The sequence below is a fragment of the Chiloscyllium punctatum genome, chromosome 22, assembly GCF_047496795.1.
Source record: "Chiloscyllium punctatum isolate Juve2018m chromosome 22, sChiPun1.3, whole genome shotgun sequence".
Lineage (NCBI taxonomy): Eukaryota > Metazoa > Chordata > Chondrichthyes > Orectolobiformes > Hemiscylliidae > Chiloscyllium > Chiloscyllium punctatum.
This window is the reverse complement of record NC_092760.1, coordinates 45,817,486-45,838,998: the sequence shown is the minus strand read 5'-3', so window position 1 is coordinate 45,838,998 and position 21,513 is coordinate 45,817,486. Positions and strand designations below refer to the sequence as shown.

The 21,513-nt window shown below is 49.3% G+C and overlaps 2 protein-coding genes across 2 annotated transcripts in view; one reads left to right on the top strand and one right to left on the bottom strand.

The window, feature by feature from the left end:
• Positions 1 to 16,669, bottom strand: part of LOC140493885 (cytosolic 5'-nucleotidase 1A) — an 80,359-nt gene extending 63,690 nt beyond the window's left edge. The window contains exons 1-2 of the mRNA XM_072592879.1: positions 16,663 to 16,669; positions 3,510 to 3,582 (exon numbers count right to left, since the gene is read on the bottom strand). Coding sequence (XP_072448980.1) covers positions 3,510 to 3,582; positions 16,663 to 16,669 — 80 coding nt within the window. The remainder of the gene's footprint in view (positions 1 to 3,509; positions 3,583 to 16,662) is intronic.
• A 3,308-nt stretch (positions 16,670 to 19,977) lies between these two features.
• syt8 (synaptotagmin VIII) overlaps positions 19,978 to 21,513 on the top strand; it is a 75,165-nt gene continuing 73,629 nt past the window's right edge. Inside the window, exon 1 of the mRNA XM_072592216.1 lies at positions 19,978 to 20,145. The gene's annotated coding sequence lies outside the window, so the exon portion shown is untranslated. The remainder of the gene's footprint in view (positions 20,146 to 21,513) is intronic.

Here is a 21,513-nt window from a genome sequence, read left to right as displayed (position 1 = left end):
TCAAGGGGCATGAAGCATCAAGCAGGACATGTGTTGACTTAGTGCACATCATTCATCCACTTGCTAAACTGGAGCAGGTTTTCCCGAGCCAGCCATTGGATGCTACCTCCAAAACCATCTCTGCCAGGTTGCCTGCATAGTCAGGATGGCCTCCTGTTGCCATCCCTAGGAAAAAGCAGTGCCCTTCTCTTCTGGAGTTTTTAAGAGGAAGCATCACTAGGGCAATGTACATAATTCTGGATTAGTGTGCTGGAAGAGCACAACAGTTCAGGCCGCATCCAAGTAGCTTCGAAATCGACGTTCCGGGCAAAAGCCCAAATGTACATAATTTGTCTGGCCTCTGGCATCTTAGGGTGATGAACAGAGATCGATTCTCCTGGATTGTAGAGATGAAGAGCTGTTCAGTTGTGCTTTAAGTATGGTTTTTGGAAGGCCCTGATGGGTTAGAGCAGGGGTGTATATAACTTCCTATCTGCCTGCTCATAACATTTGGTCTTTTACATATGTATATAATCAATGAAGATTTAATTGCATGAGAAAATCCATCCTTTTGGCTGATCTTCACCCATAGACTCGAGAAAAAGATTCCACCCCGGTACCAATTTGGGTTTATATTACAAGTATGACTTGAGGCTTCTAGGTGTCATTCAATGTTACCAACTTGAATGAATGAATGAGCTTTATTGTCACATGTACTCAAACGAGTAGAGTGAAAAGTTTACAATTCACCACTCTCTGTATCATCTGAGGTGCAAGATACCTAGATACACATACTTTTGTGGGTGGCACAGTGGTTAGCACTGCTGCCTCGCAGCGCCAGAGACTCGGGTTCAATTCCTGCCTCAGGCGAGGTAAAAACAATGACTGGAGATGCTGGAAACCAGATCCTGGATTAGTGGTGCTGGAAGAGCACAGCAGTTCAGGCAGCATCCAAGTAGCTTCGAAATCGACTTTTCAGGCAAAAGCCCTTCATCAGGAATAAAGGCAGTGAGCCTGAAGCGTGGGGAGATAAGCTAGAGGAGGGTGGGGGTGGGGAGAAAGTAGCATAGAGTACAATGGGTGAGTGGGGGAGGGGATGAAGGTGATAGGTCAAGGAGGAGAGGGTGGAGTGGAGAGGTGGAAAAGAAGATAGGCAGGTAGGACAAGTCCGGACAAGTTATGGGGACAGTTACTGAGCTGGAAGTTTAGAACTAGGGTGAGTTGGGGGAAGGGGAAATGAGGAAGCTGTTGAAGTCCACATTGATGCCTTGGGGTTGAAGTGTTCCGAGGCGGAAGATGAGGCGTTCTTCCTCCAGGCGTCTGGTGGTGAGGGAGCGGCGGTGAAGGAGGCCCAGGACCTCCATGTCCTCGGCAGAGTGGGAGGGGGAGTTGAAATATTGGGCCACGGGGCGGTGTGGTTGTTTGGTGCGGGTGTCCCGGAGATGTTCCCTAATGCGCTCTGCTAGGAGGCGCCCAGTCTCCCCAATGTAGAGGAGACTGCATCGGGAGCAACGGATACAATAAATGATATTGGTGGATGTGCAGGTAAAACTTTGATGGATGTGGAAGGCTCCTTTAGGGCCTTGGATAGGCTGAAGGGTGACCTTTATAGGGGTTTATAAAATCATTAGGGGCACGGATGGGATAAATCCACAAAGTCTCTTCCCGGGAGGTGGGGTGCCCAGAACTAAAGGGCATAGGTTTAGGATGAGAGGAGACGATATAAAAAGGGATCAAAGCAGCAACTTTTTCACGGAGAGGGTGGTACGTGTATGGAATGAGCTGCGAGAGGAAGTGGTTGAGGCTAGTACAATTGCAACATTAAAAGACGTCTGGATGGGTATATGAATAGGAAGGGTTTGGAGGGATATGGGCCGGGTGCTGGCAGGTGGGACTAGATTAGTTTAGGATATCTGGTTGGCATAGACGAGTTGGACCAAAGGGTCTGTTTCTGTGCTGTACATCTCTATGACTCTATAAAGCTTTACACAATTTATTTTTTTTAAAAACTTTTTTCACAATTATACAACACCCTGAACACTGTTCTTAACCCCAAATATCATTAGTACAGAGTTTATCATAAAGATAAACATAACTTCAGGCAAAGGGGCCATATTCCCAGACCTGTCAACAGTTATTTTATTTTCATGTCTTGTGCTGATTCGTGTTTTCACTTTCTCCCCAACATGCTTACAATGAGGAGACTCACTGTTCAATAATCCCACCAATTGGAAACAAGTAAAAATGTAATGGGATATTATTTACTTGCTTGGAGGAGCACAACTATGACAACACTCAATAAGGTCAACTGTATACTGAATAACGTGGTTCACTTCACCAGCAACCCTTCCACAGTGACTGTATAGTATATTATTTGCAGGACGCAGGAAACAACCTTGGACTCTGCCAACAATACAGCCCAAATCAGTGCAGCATTGTGTACTTAGCAAGTCCCAAAAGGAGACCAGCACAGTGGACGCAATCCTGGCACTTACCCTGGAGCAGATTTGTGCTAGTGCAGATCAGACTGGGGCTTGAAGTGGAACAGAGTCAGCTGTTGGTCTGGGGTCCAGCATGAGCAGTCATAGTGCGTGCAGAGGCCATGCACTGAGCTGCTACATTGTAATGTCTATTTAAATTCCTCACCTTAATGTAATGTCCTATTTTTAACATTTTTTTTCAAATTTAAGTAATGCAACTACTTTAATTCCTCTGCTGTATCCAAGAATTGTACCTGGGTACTTGTATTTAAAGATATCACCATAAGAAGGCAAACATTGGAAAAAATTTACACTGTACTCCTACAACGAAGTACACGTAACAATAAAAGGATGTGTATTGTATTGATCTCCTTCCGACCCAAAGAGGTGCACAGGGTCACCATCACTCCCACATTTCTTTTCAAGTCATAAATCATTCTGACTTGTTGTCCCTTCACAGTCACGGCTCAAAATCCTAGAATATCTTATCCAACAACCCTGTTGGGAAGATAGAACTGGAGTGGTTCACCTTTTCCTAGGGCCATGGGAAGTTTGAAGAGTAAGAACATCTCTAATGACTCTATGACTCTAAATAACCAGCTGCTGTGCCTACATTCCACAAGTTACTTTCAAATTCTTTTCATATCAAACTTGACGTTGACAATGAAGGAAAGAAAAAAAACAATCAAACAATAAAATCTGGAAAATGCCTGGCATGGGTCCAGACTGCTCTTGTACATCTTAAAAGTTAACTCCAGCTCGGACCAGTACCAGTTATTTCTAAGTTTCACCTTTTTGTTGCCTAAATCAGTCAACACCATCAGGCTGGTTCTCAACTGGTATCCCCTCCACTCGGTTTGGATTTACATTCCACACTTTCAGAAACGATTTTAACCACAAGACCGTCGCCTGAAAGACTTCAGGACATAGGAAGTCCCTTTTTAAACAGAGGAAGTTAATTCAGTGACGGCCCCGGTGAGGTTCCCGAGGGCCCTGATGGACAGAGTCTACCCTGAGTGACCATCCCCACTGCCCACTGCCCACACTCACTCTGGCAGCTCCTCCCGCCGCTCCGGCACATCCTGGTAGTGCGCAGGCGCGCACGGCCCACTGCACGCCGGGACTCACCCCCGCTTCCCCACCAATCATAGGGCGGCCCGCACGGGAAAGACTACAACTCCCGGCGGCCACCGCGGCGGACAGGGCATTGTCGGGGAGGGGAGGGTGAAGGCAATGGGGAAGAGTTAGGGGGAAGGGGAGGAGGATGGTGCGGGGGAAGACAGTGGGGAAGGGGAGGAGAATGAGGTGGGGAATGGTTCGGGGTAAGGGAATGAGAGGGTGGGGATGATGTTAACAGCGAGGGCAACTGGGTAGGGAAAGGAGACGGGAGTGGGAAAAAGGGGTGGAGAAGGGGAAAGTTGGGGGAAGGTGAGGGGAGGGAAGCGCGGAGGGCGGAGGGGTGAGGTGGATGGTGAGGGTGAGGTGGACGGTGAGGGGTGAGGTGGATGGTGAGGGGGATGGTGAGGGGTGAGGTGGACGGTGAGGGGGATGGTGAGGGGTGAGATGGACAGTGAGGGGGATGGTGAGGGGGACGGGTACGGGGAGGGGTGAGGGGGACGGGTACAAGGAGGGCTGAGGGGGAGGGGGAGGGGGACGGGGAGGGGTGAGGGGGAGGGGGACGGGGAGGGGTGAGGGGGACGGTGAGGGTGATGGTGAGGGGGACGGGTACGGGGAGGGGTGAGGGGGACGGGTGAGGGGGACGGGTACGGGGAGGGGTGAGGGGGACGGGTACGGGGGACGGGTACAAGGAGGGCTGAGGGGGACGGGGAGGGGGGAGGGGTGAGGGGGACGGGGAGGGGGACGGGGAGGGGGACGGGGAGGGGTGAGGGGGAGGGGGAGGGGTGAGGGGGACGGGGAGGGGTGAGGGGGACGGGGACGGGGAGGGGTGAGGGGGACGGGGAGATGCGAGGGGGACAGGTACGGGGAAGGGGGAGGGGGAGGGGTGGGGGGAGGGGTGAGGGGGAGGGGGGAGGGGTGGGGGGAGGGGTGAGGGGGAGGGGGGAGGGGTGGGGGGACGGGGAGGGGGGAGGGGTGGGGGGACGGGGAGGGGTGACGGGGAGGGGGGAGGGGTGGGGGGACGGGGAGGGGTGACGGGGGAGGGGGGAGGGGTGGGGGGACGGTGAGGGGGAGGGGTGAGGGGGAGGGAGAGGAGGACGGGGGAAGGGGGGGGGATGAGGAGGACGGGGACGGGGAGAAGTGAGGGAGGGGTGAGGGGGCCGGGGAGGGGTGAGGGGGCCGGGGAGGGGTGAGGGTGAGGGGTGGGGGGACGGTGAGGGGGAGGGGTGAGGGTGAGGGGTGAGGGGGACGGTGAGGGGTGAGGGGGACGGTGAGGGGTGAGGGGGAGGGAGAGGAGGACGGGGGAAGGGGGGGGATGAGGAGGACGGGGACGGGGAGAAGTGAGGGAGGGGGGAGGGGTGAGGGGGCCGGGGAGGGGTGAGGGGGACGGGGGAGGGAGAGGAGGACGGGGGAAGGGGGGGGGATGAGGAGGACGGGGACGGGGAGAAGTGAGGGAGGGGGGAGGGGTGAGGGGGCCGGGTACGGGGAGGGGTGAGGGGTACGGGGAAGGGTGAGGGGGTCAGGGAGGGGTGAGGGGGACGGGGACAGGGAGGGGTGAGGGGGACGGGGACAGGGACAGGCACGGGTGAGGGGGACGGGGAGGGCTGAGGGGGACGGGGAGGGGTGATGGGGACGGGTACGGGTGAGGGGTGAGGGGGGAGGGGGAGGGGTGAGAGGGACGGGGACGGGTACGGGTGAGGGGGACGGTGAGGGGTGAGGGGGACGGTGAGGGGTGAGGGAGGGAGGGGGGATGGGCGGGAGGGGGAGTGGGGAGGGGGGGGAGGGGGAGTGGGGAGGGGGGGAGGAGGAGGTGGGAGGGGGAGAGGGGCGGGAGGGGGGAGGAGGAGGTGGGAGAGGGGCGGGAGGGGGAGTGGGGAGGGGGGGAGTAGGAGGTGGGAGGGGGGGAGTAGGAGGTGGGAGGGGGAGAGGGGCGGGAGGCGGAGTGGGGAGGGGGGGAGGAGGAGGGGGAGGAGGTGGGAGGGGGGGAGGAGTAGGGGGAGAGGGGGGAGGGGGAAGGAGGAGAGGAAGGGAGGGAGGTGGGGGAGGGAGGGGGAGTGAGGGGGAGTGAGGGGGAAGGGGTGGAGGAGGGGGGAGGGAGTGGGGGAGGAGGGAGGAGGGGGAAGGGGAGGAGGGGGGGAAGGAGTGGGGGAGGAGAGGGGGGAGGGAGGGGGGGAAGGGGTGGAGGAGGTGGGCAGGGGGGAGGGGGGGGAAGGGGTGGAGGAGGTGGGCAGGGGGGAGGGAGGGGGAAGGGGTGGAGGGGGGAGAGGGAAGGGGAGGGGAGGGGGAGGGGTGAGAGGGACGGGGACGGGTGAGGGGGACGGTGAGGGGTGAGGGAGGGAGGGGGGATGGGCGGGAGGGGGAGTGGGGAGGGGGGGGAGGGGGAGTGGGGAGGAGGAGGTGGGAGGGGGAGAGGGGCGGGAGGGGGAGGGGGGAGGAGGAGGTGGGAGAGGGGCGGGAGGGGGAGTGGGGAGGGGGGGAGTAGAAGGTGGGAGGGGGAGAGGGGCGGGAGGCGGAGTGGGGAGGGGGGGAGGAGGTGGGAGGGGGGGAGGAGTAGGGGGGGAGGGGGAAGGAGGAGAGGAATGGAGGGAGGTGGGGGAGGAGGGTGGAGGGAGGGGGAGTGAGGGGGAAGGGGTGGAGGAGGGGGGAGGGAGTGGGGGAGGAGGGGGGAAGGGGAGGAGGGGGGGAAGGAGTGGGGGAGGAGAGGGGGGAGGGAGTGGGGGAGGAGGGGGGAAGGGGTGGAGGAGGTGGGCAGGGGAGGGGGGGGAAGGGGTGGAGGAGGTGGGCAGGGGGGAGGGAGGGGGAAGGGGTGGAGGGGGGAGAGGGAAGGGGAGGGGGGAGGGAGGGAGGGGGAAGGGGGGGTAAGGGAGGGGGGAGGGGTAAGGGAGGGGGGTGGGGGGGAAGGGAGGGGGGAAGGAGGGGGAGGGGTGGAAGGATGGGGGGGTGGGGGGGTGGGGGAGGGGGTGAAGGGAGGGAGGTAAGGGAGGGGAGGGGTGCGGGGGAAGGGAGGGGGGTGGGGGGGAAGGGAGGTGGGGTGGGGGGAAGGGAGGTGGGGGGTGAAGGGGGTGGGGGGAAGGGAGTGGGGAGGGGGAGGGAGGGGGGGGGAAGAGAGTGGGGAGGGGGAGGGAGGGGGGGGAAGAGAGGGGGAAGGGGGAGGGAGGGGGGGAAGAGAGGGGGAAGGGCGAGGGAGGGGGAAGGGGGGGAGGGCGAGGGGGGAAGGGCGAGTGAGGGGGAAGGGAGGGGGGAAGGGCGAGTGAGGGGGAAGGGCGAGGGAGGGGGAAGGGGGGAGGGGGAAGGGCGAGTGAGGGGGAAGGGAGGGGGGAAGGGCGAGTGAGGGGGAAGGGCGAGGGAGGGGGAAGGGGGGAGGGGGAAGGGCGAGGGAGGGGGGAGGGGGAAGGGAGGGGGAGGGAGGGGTGCGGGGGACGGGGTGTGGGGCGCGGGGGGAGGGGTGCGGGGGAACGGGGTGAGAGGTGGTGGGGAGTTGGGGGGGGAAGGGTGGTGGGTAGGGGGGAGGGGTGCGGGCGGAAGGGGGGTGAGGTGGGGGAGGGGTGCGGGGGGAACGGGTGGGGAAGGGAGGTGGGGAAGGGGGGGTAGGGGTAGGGGGAGGGGTGGGAATGGATGGTGGGGAAGTGGGGGAGGGGTGGCGAAGGAGGGAGGGGTGGGGGGAAGAGGAGGTAGGGGACGTGGGGAAGAGGGGTGGGGGAGGGGAGGGGGGGAAAGGAGAGGGGTGGGGGAGGGGAGGAGTGGGAAGGGGGGTGGGGAAGTGGAGGGGTGGGAAGGGGGGGTGGGGAAGGGGAGGGGTGGGAAGGGGGGGTGGGGAAGGGGAGGGGTGGGGAAGGGGAGGGGTGGGGAAGGGGAGGAGTGGGAAGGGGGGGTGGGGAATGGGAGGAGTGGGAAGGGGGGTTGGAGAAGGGGAGGAGTGGGAAGGGGTGGGGAAGGGGAGGGGTGGGGAAGGGGGGTTGGAGAAGGGGAGGAGTGGGAAGGGGTGGGGAAGGGGAGGGGTGGGGAAGGGGGAGGGGTAGGCTGGGTTGGGGTGCGGGGGAGGGGTGGGGAAGGGGGAGGGGTAGGCTGGGTTGGGGTGCGGGGGTGGGGTGGGGAAGGGGGATGGTGGGGTGGGGAAGGGGGATGGTGGGGTGGGGAAGGGGGTTGGAGGTGGGGTGGGGAAGGGGGTTGGGGGGTGGGGAAGGGGGTTGGAGGTGGGGTGGGGAAGGGGGTTGGGGGGTGGGGTAGGGGAGGATGGGGTGGGGATGGGGGGTGGGGTAGGGGAGGATGGGGTGGGGAAGGGGGTTGGGGGGTGGGGTAGGGGAGGATGGGGTGGGGAAGGGGGTTGGGGGGTGGGGTAGGGGAGGATGGGGTGGGGAAGGGGGTTGGGGGGTGGGGTAGGGGAGGATGGGGTGGGGAAGGGGGTTGGGGGGTGGGGTAGGGGAGGATGGGGTGGGGAAGGGGGTTGGGGGTGGGGTAGGGGAGGATGGGGTGGGGAGGGGCGATGGGAAGGGGATGGGGAAGGGAGAGAGGCAGGGAATGGGGAGGGGCAAAGATTGCAGGGGCGAGGTGGGGTTAGGTATGGGGGAGGGGTGGAGAATTGGGCTAAGAGCGGAAGGGTTATGAGGAGAGGGAGAGGGAGTGGAGGGGAAGGGATGGGAATGGAAGTGGAGGGGAGGGGATTGGAATGGAAGGGGAGGGGAAAGAGAGGAAGGGGAGTGGAGGGGAGAGAATGGGGTGGGTAGGGGAATGCGAGAGAATGGGGAGGGGAGGAATGAGGATGGGGAGGGGAGGGAATGGGGTGGGGAGGGAAATGGGAGAGGAGAAGAGAATGGAGAGGGGAGTAGTGAAGATGGGGAGGGGAGGGAATGGGGTGGGCAGGGAAATGGGAGAGGGGAAGAGAATGGAGAGGGGAGTAGTGAAGATGGGGAGGGGAGGGAATGGGGTGGGCAGGGAAATGGGAGAGGGGAAGAGAATGGGGAGGAGTAGAATTGGGGAGGGGGAGGAGTGAAGATGTGGAGGCGAGTGGAATGGACTGGGAGAGGAAATGGGGGAAGGAGAGGAGGATGGGGGGAGGGGAGAGGAATGGGGAGAGGGAGGGAGCAGTATGGAGGAAGAGGAGAGGGGAGGAGGAGAGTGGGGGAGCGGGGAGGAAAATGGGAAGTGGGAGGAGAAAGGGAGGGAGGGAAAGGTGGGGTGGGGAGGGAGATGCTGAATGGAGGGGAGGAGAAAGGGAGGGGTGTGGGTAGGAGGAGAAAGGAAGGGACAGAGGAGGAGAAAAGATGGAGATGTACATCTCTACGACTGACTGCTAATGAGAAAAACGGGAGGAAGAAATGAAGAGAATAATAGAGGGAGAAGGGGGGAGAAAGGGAGGGGGAGGGAGAAAGAGGGCATGGTGGAGGAGGAGAAGGGGAGGGAGAAAACGGGGGAGGAAGGTGGAGAAAGTGGGAGGGTGGGTGGTGGATAATGGAGAGGGGAGGAGAGGGGAATGGGCAGGGGAGGACAGGGAGGAATGGAGGGAGGAGAAAGGGATGGAGGGAAAGGTGGGATGGGGACAGGGAGAATGGAGGGGAGGACAAATGGAGGAGTGGGGGAAGGAGGAGAAAGGGGGAAGGACAGGAGAAAAGGGGGAAGATGGGTTGGAGGCGAAGAGAAAGGGGGAGGGAGAAGTGAAGAGAATGAGAAGGAAGGGGAGGGTGGGTGGTTGTTCAGTGAATGTACTGTGTCTCGGACCCACAGTGCTCCTATTGTGAACTTTCAGATCTAATCCCTGAATCTTGTGGAGTGTGAAAAAAATAAAATGACTCATCCACTATCTCACTCACCATTTCTTTTAAGACTTGTGGGGGTTGTTGATCTGCAATTCCAATAATGTATTGGAATGTATGTGCCTGCCCATCTTGGAGTTTGGGGTATAGCAATCACAGTTACCTAATACAGATAAACCTCAATTATCCGAATGTCAATTATCCAAATTTCAGATTATCGGAATAAGATCTCAAGGTCCTGTAAAAACGTCATCCATTATCTGAACAATCAGTTATCCAAACAATCAGTTATCTGAACAAAACAGTCCCCGCCTGTCTTGTTCGGATAATTGAGGTTGTTCTGTATAGGTAATTGACAATTTGGAAGCAATTTTCAGATAATTTATTGTGGTTTGTAATATGCACTATTAAATACTGAAGGAAATATGTGACTCCTGAAAGATAAGAAATCTTTACTGATTCCCAAAGACATTCTGACAAATGGAAAAACCGAGGAAGTGTGCCGTATGGTTTGGCACAGTGGAGTATTCATCCAAGATGTTTTGCTGTTTTTTGTGATAACAGTCATCGTTCTGTTGATTCCAGAGCTTTTGCTAAGGTCAGGAGTCCAAATTTATAGCAGGTAAAATTTCTGCACTGTAGAAAGATCTAAGCTGAAAAGGAAAAAGAGGAATTTCCTTGAATAGTACTTGTCACTTGGATATTGTCCTATTAAAAATGAGTCCAAGAATTCCTAATGGGAAAATAACAAAATTATGGAGATTGGACTCTCTCTTAAAAACTGAATTTTCCTAATACTTAATATAGCATGAGATCACAATTAACTGCATTTGTCAAATGTAGTGGTTGTTGCTGAAATCACTCCTATATGATAATTGGCTTATAAATCAAGGCTGCTAAGTTATTAATGGTGCTTGGTTATACCTCGCCCAGTATCCTAATTCAAGACACAACCTGTCTTGAATATGACAATATCTGATTAGACAACTGTCATTTTAACAGGTGCTGACAAGTGCAGAACAACATTTTAGAAATTAGTCAGGAATAATTTGATCTCCTGTTCCTTGTCACACTGCGCTCTCTCGTTCATCTTTACAACAGTAGCTCTTTGTTGCTGCAATCTTTCTTTTTCTGATGCTTCTATTCCTGTTCTTTCTACCTCTTGCCACTGTCTGTTCTTGTTTTTTTATTCTCTGCATCCCACACCAATTTTATGTTTGTTCTTCTCTGTTGTCGGCCTCTCTCTTACTTGTTCCTCAGTCTGCTCTCTTGTTCCTTTTAATTTCTCTCACATTTCTTGTCCCTTGTGTTATCTGTCTCTGCTGCCTTCCTCACACTGTTCTACAACTATGCAGTGGGAGACAGTGAGGTCTGCAGATGCTGGAAATCAGAGTTGAGAGTGTGTTGCTGGAAAAGCACAGCAGGTCAGGCAGCATCCGAGGAGCAGGAAGATTGACGTTTCCGGCTGGATCCCTTCATCAGGAATGAAGGGCTATGCAGTGTCTATTGTCATTAATCTCTCTTTTTCTCATCCTTTTAACTTAATGGTAAAACTAAACAAATTTTGCATTCAGGCAGGTTTGAAACTAAGTTCAATTTCCAATCACAAATTGAAAACTAGTTAAACCAATTGATAGCAAAATGTTCTGCAATACGCAAATTGCATGGAGACTGAAATAACTCCATAAAAGCAGGTATCCCGTCACCAGGTCACTCTTTAGTTACATGTGAAAAGTCCTTTACACTGATCCAGCTCCCTCAGAGGCAGCTCTCATAGCAAAACTGGTTGATTTGACACTCCTGTTTTAACCTGTCAGCCAGGACTCCCTGATTGGAACAGGTTAGCAGCCCCAATCAGGGAATCCATATTCAAGAGGTCCACCAGACTGACCTTGTCATAATCACTACAGGAGCGAGTGGAAAATCCCCACCCAAAACAATATGCTCCCTCTGTTGAGTAACATTTACCAATTCAGAGGTCAGTGCCTTTCCATGGAGCCATTATATACAAAGGGACAAAGTGGCCTCTAAATTCGATTACTCAGCCCCTGTTTCTTCAGGCCCAAATGCATATCTCAATATGGTGGGCGGGTCATGCATGCGTTTCTTGCTGTAAGTGCACCAATTGCCAGATTATTGCATGCAATGCCAGCACTGAAAAAGGTAACTTCACTATTACTGATCAGCCAATGTTTTCTGTTCTAGCTACACTGTGTTGCATTTAGAAAATGTTTCAGCTCCATACTGAGCCAAAGACATTCTTGCTGCAATTATCCATGGATTTGTTGAGACCATACCTGCAGTATTTTGTGCAGGTTTAGTCTCCTTATCTGAGGAAAGATGTTCTGGCTTTGGAGGAAGTACAACGAAGGTTTACCCAGACTGATTTTTAAGATGGCATAAGAACTGATGCATAAGGAGACTGGATTGGTCGGGACAAATTCACTGGAGTTTCGAATAATGAAGAGGGATCTCATAGGAGTCTTTAAATGCTAACAGGGTTAGATAGGTAACTGCAGAAAGGATATCCAAAAACTGAAGTTGCAGCCTGAGAATATAGGGTAGGCTAATTAGGATTGAGATGATGAGAAATTTCGTCACCATAGAGTGGTGAGCCTATGGAACTCTACACCACGAAAAACAGTTAAGGCAAAAATAATGAATGTTTTCAAGGAGGTAGATATAGTCCTTAGGGCTAAAGGGATCAAAGGGAATTGGGAGTAAGCAGGAATGGGGTGATGAGTTAATTATCAATCTTAATCATATTGAATGACAGCAGCTCAAAAGGGCCAAATGGCCTACTGCTGTTTCTATTTTCTAGAGTTTCTATGTTCAGAGGGAACATCATAATGTTATAACAATACCAAGACCCTTACTGACATTCCTGCAATTGCTTATAACAGCTTGCAAAAAGAGCCTAAGATCCTAAACAAAAATTGGATGACTCTGCAAATTCAACATCTCTTGCCTATTAAACCTGGTGTTGAACATAACCAAGATTAGAACTGGCTACAAAGACAGAAAATGTAATTGTACTGACCGATCTTCAAAGAGCACAGTCCTATAGACTGCTGTCTGTTGCTCGGTTTCAGTCATGGATAAATCGTGTGAATATAATCCATTTCTTAGGTGGGTACATCCCATTCAAGTCTTGTGCTATGGTTGCCATCTGATGGTAATTCATTAGAACTACACAATAAACCATGGATAAAATTAAAAGAATATGCATACCATCAAATAGGATATGAACACTAGTCCAACGAAGAATGCAGCAGGGCATATCAGGAGCAGCACTATGCATAACTAAATATGAGCATCAATCCGGTGAAGCTATAACACAGAATTACTTGCATGTCAAACAGCAGAAGCAGCATAAATCAATGCCAAATGCTTCCACAACCAATTGATCAGATTTAAATACTGCAGTGCTACTACATCTAGCTGTGAGTGGTGGTGGACAAATAAATAATTAACAAGTAGAGAAGGTTCCACAAATGTCCTTATGATGGAGTGGTCCAGCACAACAGTGCAAAAGACAAAACTGAAGTTTGGCGCCTGTCTTCAGCCAGAAGTGCCAAATCAGTGATCCATCTTAGGTCCCTGACATCAATGTCAATAAATTTGATTCACTCCATCTGTTACTAAATAATGGCTGAAGACACTAGGTACTTCAAAGGCTATGAAGCATGACATTATTCCATGGTTTGGAGACGTCGGTGTTGGACTGGCGTCTACAAAGTTAAAAATCACACAACACTAGATTATAGTTCAACAGGTTTATTTGGAAGCACTAGCTCTTGGAGCGCTGCTCCTTCATCAGGTGATTGTAGAGAATAAAATTGTAAGACACAGAATTTATAGCAAAAATTTACAGTATGATGTAACTGAAATTATATATTTAAAAAGACCTGGATTGTTTGTTAAGTCTCTCATCTTTTGGAATGACCATATTGGTTTCATATGTAAATTGAAAAACTTTTTTTTAAAGTTAGATTCTCAAGTGAACTTTAACAATCGGTGTCATGTCGGCCCAGATAACGTATTGAAGGTGTTTGCTTCCCTGTGTGAGGCTGTCTGTGCAACAATAGTTAGTCTGATTCTAATCTAAAAAATGGATTTCCAGAATCGTACATGAATTTATGCAGTTTGTGAGCAACGTACAATGTAACTCTGCAAGTGCAAATTCACTCCACAAACTTATGTGTATGTCTGCATGTGGGTGTGTTTGGGCGGGGGGGGGGGGGGGGGGGGATGTTGTGGGGGAGTGTGTTGCGGGGTAATCAGTGTCTGAGAGAGTGTGTGTATGTGAGTATAAAGGGATATAAGTCTGTGAGATGGTGTGTGTGGGAGTGTATGTGTTAGCGAATCAGGGAGGGTCTGAGTGAGTGAGTGAGTGAGAGAGAGAGAGAGTGTCTGCGTGTGTGTGTGTGTGTGTGTGTGTGTAGTGCAATGGAGTCACCTGTAGTGTGACATGAACTTAAGGTCCCAATTGAGGCCATCCTCATGGGTGCCGATCAACTTTGGCCAACTCATCAACCACCAGTTCCGATGTACCACAGTGGGGAACTGTAATGACCTCCTCAGGAGACAAACACGAGCTGCAAACAATAGGGTACCCTTCATTGTTCAGTGCTTCCTAGGAGCCGAAAAACTACACCATGTTCTTCACAGCCTGCAACACATTATCAATGAGGATGAGCACCTTGCCAAGATCTTCCCCACACCTTCACTGCTCACCTTTAAACAACCATCAAACCTCAAACAGTTCATTTTTCATAGCAAACCGCCTGGCTTTCAGGACAATACCATACAACCTTGTCACAATAGAGGCTGCAAGCAAGGATATCCTGAGGCATGGTACATTGACGAGACCAAGCAGAGGCTATGGCAATGGATCAATGGACACCGCACAACAATCAACAGACAGGAGTGGTCCCTCCCAGTCAGAGAACATTTCAGCAGTTTGGGACATTCGATCTTGGACCTTCAGGTGACCATCCTCCGAGGCGGATTTTGGGACAAGCAACAACTAAAAGTGGCCGAGCAGAAGCTGATAGCTAAGTTCGGTACCCATGGGGTTGGCCTCAACTAGGACCTTGGGTTCATGTCATATACATTTGTGGGGTGAATTTGTACTTGCACATTTACATTTTACTTTGCTCAAAAACTGCATGAATCCACGTAAGATTCTGTAAATCCATTTTTTAGATTAGAATCAGTCTGACCATTGTGGCACAGACAGCCTCATAGGGAAACTCACACCTCCAATATATTATCTGGGCCGACATGACACCAATTGTTAAAGTTCACTTGAGAATGTAACTTTAAAAAAAAAGTTTTTCAATTTACAAATGAAAGAACTGAAACCAATATGGTCATTCTAAAAGAAGAGAGACTTAACAAACAATCCTGATCTTTTTCAATATATAATTTTAGTTACATCACACTGTAAACTTTCGCTATAAATTCTGTGTCTTACAATCTTATTCTCCATAACCACCTGATGAAGGAGCAGCGCTCCGAAAGCTAGTGCTTCCAAATAAACCTGTTGGATTATTACCTGGTGTGTGATTTTTGACATTATTTCAGAAACAGTACTGAAGACTTGTGCTCCAGATTTAGCTACACCTCTAACCATGTTGTTCCAGTACAGCTATAACACTGAGAGCTGCCCAGTAATGTAAAAAAACAGTTCGGGTGTGAGCTGTCTATGAAAAGCAGGACAAATCCAACTAAGCCAATTAAACCCCAGTCTACTTTTGATTATCAACAATGTGATTGGAAGGGTCATTGGCAGCACTATCAAGGGCATGGCAACAGTCATACCTTGCCAACTTCTCCTGGTGAAAGCATTGCTAATGTTTAAGTGTGAAGTATATCTACCTGCATTGTATAATTCATGCAGCAAAAAAAAATTGTTAGCAATACTTATGGGTCGTTCAAAATTGCAATTAGACAACACTGCAATGAAGCGTTCCTTAAACTCAGGCTTTCTGCTTGTGTTCTTTGTTAGAGCTGCACTGAGTAGTCTGTGTTGAAGTTGGTTCATGGGTATTACAATGGACCTTTACTTTGCTTCCTCTTCTCTCTGGGCTAAATGGGGGCGTGGAGTGAATGATCAGAGTTCCCATTTCAAATTACAGTGTAGTGACCTCTACTGGAGAATGAGTGAGTGTGCATATTTAATGTGTGTGCATGTGTAACTGTGTATGAGTAGTTTTGTGGAATGTGAATGTCTATGTATATGTGTAAGTATGTGCGTGTTTGTGATTGTATATTTACAAGTGTACATATGTATGTATGCTTGTGCATGAGTGTAAACATTAGTGAGATTCAGGCCCTGCTGTAATGCCTCTCGGCTTCTTATCTCCAGTCTCACACAGTCATTCACTGCAATTTACCTGCTCTGCTCTAGACCAACAAAAGAGCAGTTGGCTCAATGTTCATTGGTTAGGGAGTAGAAAGATCAGTGGGGACTTCCCCTCTGATTGTTGCCCAGAATTATCCTGGAAAGTGCATTTCTTAATCATTGAGAAAGGGCTGCAGTGATTTCCTCCATAGTCTCCTCCATCGTCAAAGAGCATAGCAACACTATTAAAGCTCAGCATTATAGAATGGTTAGATGGGAAAAATAATGGAGGCAGTTGGGGCCTGTGTTATAGTATCTCAGTGAAACAGATACAAGAAAATCAATGGATGAAGACAGAGAACATGTCAAAGCTAAGAACATACATAGGTTTATAATGTAACATTGTCCTTGACAACCTTGAAAACACAGTCACATTTCAGTTGTTTGGTTCCTCAATTGTTAAGTGAAGTGCTAAACAAAGTTTACAGCGACTCTCACCTTCTTTCCCAGGAGAATGTCAAACAGTCTGGATCTCACCAAACTAAGCCAAATATAATTCTTGCCCTTCTAACTCACTGCTGCTTTCTCCTTTATTGTTGTTAGTAATTTCATCAGAATTCTCTTTATGAAAAATCACTGAATGGAGGGGAACTTGCAGGTGGTGGTATTCCCATACATCTGCTGCCCTTATCCTTCAAGCTGGAATTGGTTGTGGTTTAGAAGGTGCTCTCTGAAGATCTTTGGTGAATTTCTGCAGTGCATCTTATAGATAGTATACACTGCTGCTGCTGAGTGTTAGTGGTGGAGCGAGTGCATGTTCATGGATGTGGTGCCAATCAAGCAGATTGCTTTGTCCTGGATGGTGTCAAGCTTCTTGAATGTTGGTTGGAGCTGCACCCATCCAGGAAAGTGGGAAGTATTCCATCACACTCCTGACTTGTGCTTTGTAAATGTTAGGCAGGCTTTGGAGTGTCAAGAGGTGAGTTACTCGCCATAGTGTACCTAGCATCTGACCTGCTTCTGCAGCCATTGTATTTATCTGACAAGTCCAGTTCAGTTTCTGGGTTTTCTGGTCAATGGTAGTAGTATAAGGCAGCAGTGAAAGTGGAAGAAAATATAATTTACCCTTCAGTTTAGGAATTACTCAAAATGTTATAATTGCTGTGGTGCCAACCACTACCAACTTGTCAAGGAATTGTTTAATACCACCATCCTCCATGGGATGGAAGCAACTCCTCAGTGACCAGCTGGTATGTGAGCACACATGGCATAACATGTAGGTGACTGGTTGGTATCCTGGTAGCAGTTATGATACTATCATTCTGCACCGTCTGCTCTGTTATCTGCATTTGAGCTAGCACGAAGAACAAAAAGTATGGCTATTTACTGAAAAGAGATATTCATTAACCATGTGGCAATGAACCCAGTGTACAATTCACTCACATACGAGAAGTATATGAGCAAAGGTCAGGATTTATTCCAAAGCCTAATAGCGCTTGAAAAAATGCAGTGGGCTGATTTCTTCATTTGCAGTTTATGTGGTGTAGGTACACCCATAGTGCCGTTAGGGAGGGAGTTACAGGCATCAACACTCATACTGACACACAAACATGATCGAGCAGACCATAAGGGTGCTTAAGCAATGCTTCCAGAGTCTGCAATGCAGAGTAATTAAGAGCAGATTCACAAGGCTGCTCTGCCATTCAATACAATCATGGCTCGTTTTCTGCCTAAACCTCAAATTCCTGTCTTCTCTTAAAATCCCTCCGTTCCCTCAGAGACCCATAATTTCAGCATCTCACCCTTAACTATTCTGAATGATGGAGCATCCACTGACCTCTGACACAGAAAATTCCAAAGATTCAAGAGCCTCAGAGAGAAGCGTTTTTTTTCTTGTGACTATGCTGCCAGGCCCAAGATTCTCCAGCGAGGGAAAAATCCATTAAATAAAGGCCCAACCTGCCTTCTGCATTACTCAGTCAAGCTATTTACAAGTTCCTGCACCCTGGGTGACTTTAATATCATAAGGTCAACAGTCGTTGCTAACTTGTGACTAATTGAGGAACAGGAGGAGGAGGAAGAGAAAGCAGAAAAAGTAGAAAAAGATAGAAACCACCACAGCCCTTTCTTGCAGCGTTGATTTTCAAAATCCATGATGCAACCAATACGTTGAACTTTCATGCACTGAAATAGCATTAAAAAATTGCCTAAACATTGACTAACCATGGCCACAGCAATCATCTGGCCATGCAGCTTGATCATGTTTCATAATAACAACATGAAATAAACAAAAGACTGGTTGAACTGAAATTAACATTTTATCCAAAGGCAAAGAATGAAATTAACCCCTCCCAAGGAGGTGTAAAGAGACCCTCATTTTCTCTTTTGATTTACATCTTTATGAGAATGTTCATGTGTTGGAGATGACAATATCACAAGCAAGTATCAAGTGTGGGGCCAAAACATTTAGATATAGAAATGGACTGACAAACTTGTATTTCAAGAAGTTCACTTTCTGCAGAAGCAGAAGGGATGAAACAAAGGATGCAAAATTGAACATAAGCTAGCAACTCTCTCTCGATGTCTCTGAAGAAAAAACGGTGCCCAGTGACAATACAGATTAAAAGGAAACATGAGAATACTCAGAACTTTATAGATATCTGCAAGTTTTGCGACTGTTGATAGTTTAAGACATTAACTAAATAACTACTAAAATCCTATGTCACAAGGACACCCACAAGATTCTAAATTATATTTTTTAACCATCAATTTTACACTTAATACCATCATTTTTCAACTTTGTATGAGTACATGTGTGTGTGCGCGTTTGTGGATTGAGTATGTGTGAGATTGCCCAAATTTATAAGCTTGATATTATGTTTTTGCTATTTTTCTAGGAATTAGCAGGTAATAAGCATTTCCTTATACTCAAGAAAATCTTGTGTTTGGCTCCTGACTGCTATAGTAGAAATTGATTAGCTACATTTTAATTGAAGAAAGATTCAGCCCTGTGTTAAAAACATTACTATTATTTATTATTATCATTATTTAGGTTTTACTGGGGCATAGGGTACAAAAGTACAGTAAAAAGTATATGATGTCACCACATACGTACCAAATAAGTATAAAATTTTAGTTACAAAAGTGGAAAAATAAAGAAATAAGTTAAAATGTTGAGCACTACAGTTTTCTTAGTAGAAAAATAAAGATAAAAAATTAAGAAGTCAAACATTACAGTCCTTTCTTAAAGAAATGGGCCTGCAGATACTCCAAAATGGGCACTCCCCAGAAAGGCTCGTTCTCCCCCGAGCTGGGCATACTTTCACCCGCGCTCGGCTGAGAGCCGTCTGCATGCCTTCGCTGCTAGACACCATTGCAGATCTCCATCAGGCACACCAGGTTTTGCCTCTGCTTGTTAGGCTTTGGCAGGCAACCACTGCTGCCGCCATCCTTTGTGACCACCCCCACTGTTGCTGACCGCCACTGCCATGCTCCGTTGCTGGGTTAGCCGCCTCACTGTCTCGACCTGTTCTGGTACTGCTCCGGACATCAATGAGACTGCGATGCAACAGACTGCAACCAGCTGCCCATTGGCTAACTGTCAAAGTCCCCCAGCCGTTGCCTTCACTGTCGCTGCCTCAGCTGCCAAGAACTAAAGACTAAAGAACTAAAAGAAATGAAGGGAAAAACAGCAAGAAAAAAAAGAGAAGAAAGAAAATTGGACAGAGTAGACAAGTTCCGGTGAGAAGCCCTACTCCACCGCCAACTTGAAGAGAACATAAATCATTGTTGCAGACAATAGGTTGAGAAGAGGTGAACCAATTCACTCCTCCGCACTTGGTCATAAGACAAGGCAATGATTAATTTATCAAACCGTAGTAACAATGAACACAATTTCATTTCCCCAAATGTCAACAATTTCAGATTTAATGTGCTACCTGTCACAGACCATCACTATGTCCACTAAGCCACAAAGCTGAAATAAAAATCACTGTGAAAAAAATTCCCAAACAAATTTATAAATCACACGCTGCAGTATTGCATATGTATGCTATTTGATTGTCATTCTCTTTGAATGTTTTTTGAAGTATATTTGTGTCCAGGCAAGATGTCCTGGTTTCTGGCCCAACTAGTGTATGAGACACAATGGGATTTTTCCACTGACCTGCCAAGGAGGCAGGGAGAGGAATTCCAAAATAGTAGCATGCTATGTGGTTGTGGGTGTTCCCTCTGTGGTGCAGGTGCATTTTCGTCATTTGGGTGTGGCCAACTCTGAGCTTCAGATTTCTTCATACCACAAGAGGAAAAGCCAGTCTGGCATCGTTTACAACCAGTGATTTTCATAAAGTGAACTCTGATGAAACTACTAACAACAATGAAGGAGAAAGCAGCAGTGAGATAGAAGAGCAAGAATTATATTTGGATTAGCCTGGTGAGGCCCAGACTGTTTGACATTCTCCTGGGAAAGAAGGTGAGAGTTGCTGTAAACTTTGTTTAGCACTTCACTTAACAACTGAGTAACCAAACAACTGAAATGTGACTGTGTTTTCAAGGTAGTTAAGGACAACGTTACATTATAACTCCCAGGTTCTCTGCGCTTTGAAATGTTCTCTGTCTTAATCCAATGATTTTCTTGCTATCTGTTTCACTGGGATACCATTATACACGCCCTAACTGCCTCCAGTATTTTTCCCAACTAACGATTCCATAAAGATGAATTTTAAGTGTCTGTGCTATTTGACATTGGAGGGAATCACTGCAGTCCTTTCTCAATGACCAAGAAATGCACTTTCTAAAAATTATGGTGAAAATTAGAGATGAAAATCCTCACTAAGATTCTGCTTCGTAAATGAGGAACATTGAAGCCAAATGCAGCTTAATTTAATCGTAAACAGTCTTTTTTATTTGCTTTAGATAGTGTGGAATGATTTGTTTGAGACTGGAGAGGAGGAGTAAGACATTATGGCTAGGCCTGAATCTCAACAATGTCTGCAGACACGTTTCACATTTGTACACACAATTTCATATTCATACTTGAAAACATATATACGTATACACACACACACACACACACACACACACACACGTATGCATGCACATTTGCTCCTACAGTCATATGCATACCTGCAGATATGTAGAGATGATTGCACATGGATACACACTCATTTTCCAGCAGAGGTCACTATGTTGCAATTAAAAATGGGATTTCTGATAAATTCTTTCCCCTCTCTTCAGCCCGGGGAGAGAGGGACAGTGAAGGTAATACCCTAGAACCTGCTTCGGCTTAGGGTACTCAAAGCAGCCCTGACAAAGAACACAAGCAAAGAGCCTAGCTTTAGATAGTGTTTTAAAGAAGTGTTGTCTAAGTGCAATCTCCAGTTTGCCACAGACATGCCCTGTCAACTCAGTTGCTGCATGAATTATACGCAATAACAGACAAATACACTTACTTGATCAGTAGTAAAACTTTCATTTTGTGAAATTAGCAGCTAAAGCTGCTGAACAGGAAATATTCTGTAATCTCAAAAGCAGTGATAGAATTGGGTTACAGATCAAAGAGGGTAGAGGAGAGTTAATGGTTGGTGGGAATCAAAGGATCGTAAGTTAAATAATTCCACGGAGGCCAGTATCCCTTCACCAAGTCACCCTTTGTTTACACACGCATAGGACTTGACACTGGTCTGGCTTCTTCAGAGCCAGCTGTCAGACTGAGCAGAACCTCTGACATTCCTGTTCTTATTGATCAACCAGGGCTCCCTGATTGGACCAGATGAACAGCTCCAGTCAGGGAACTCATATTCAATGAGGTCCACATGACTGATCTTGTTACACTCACTAC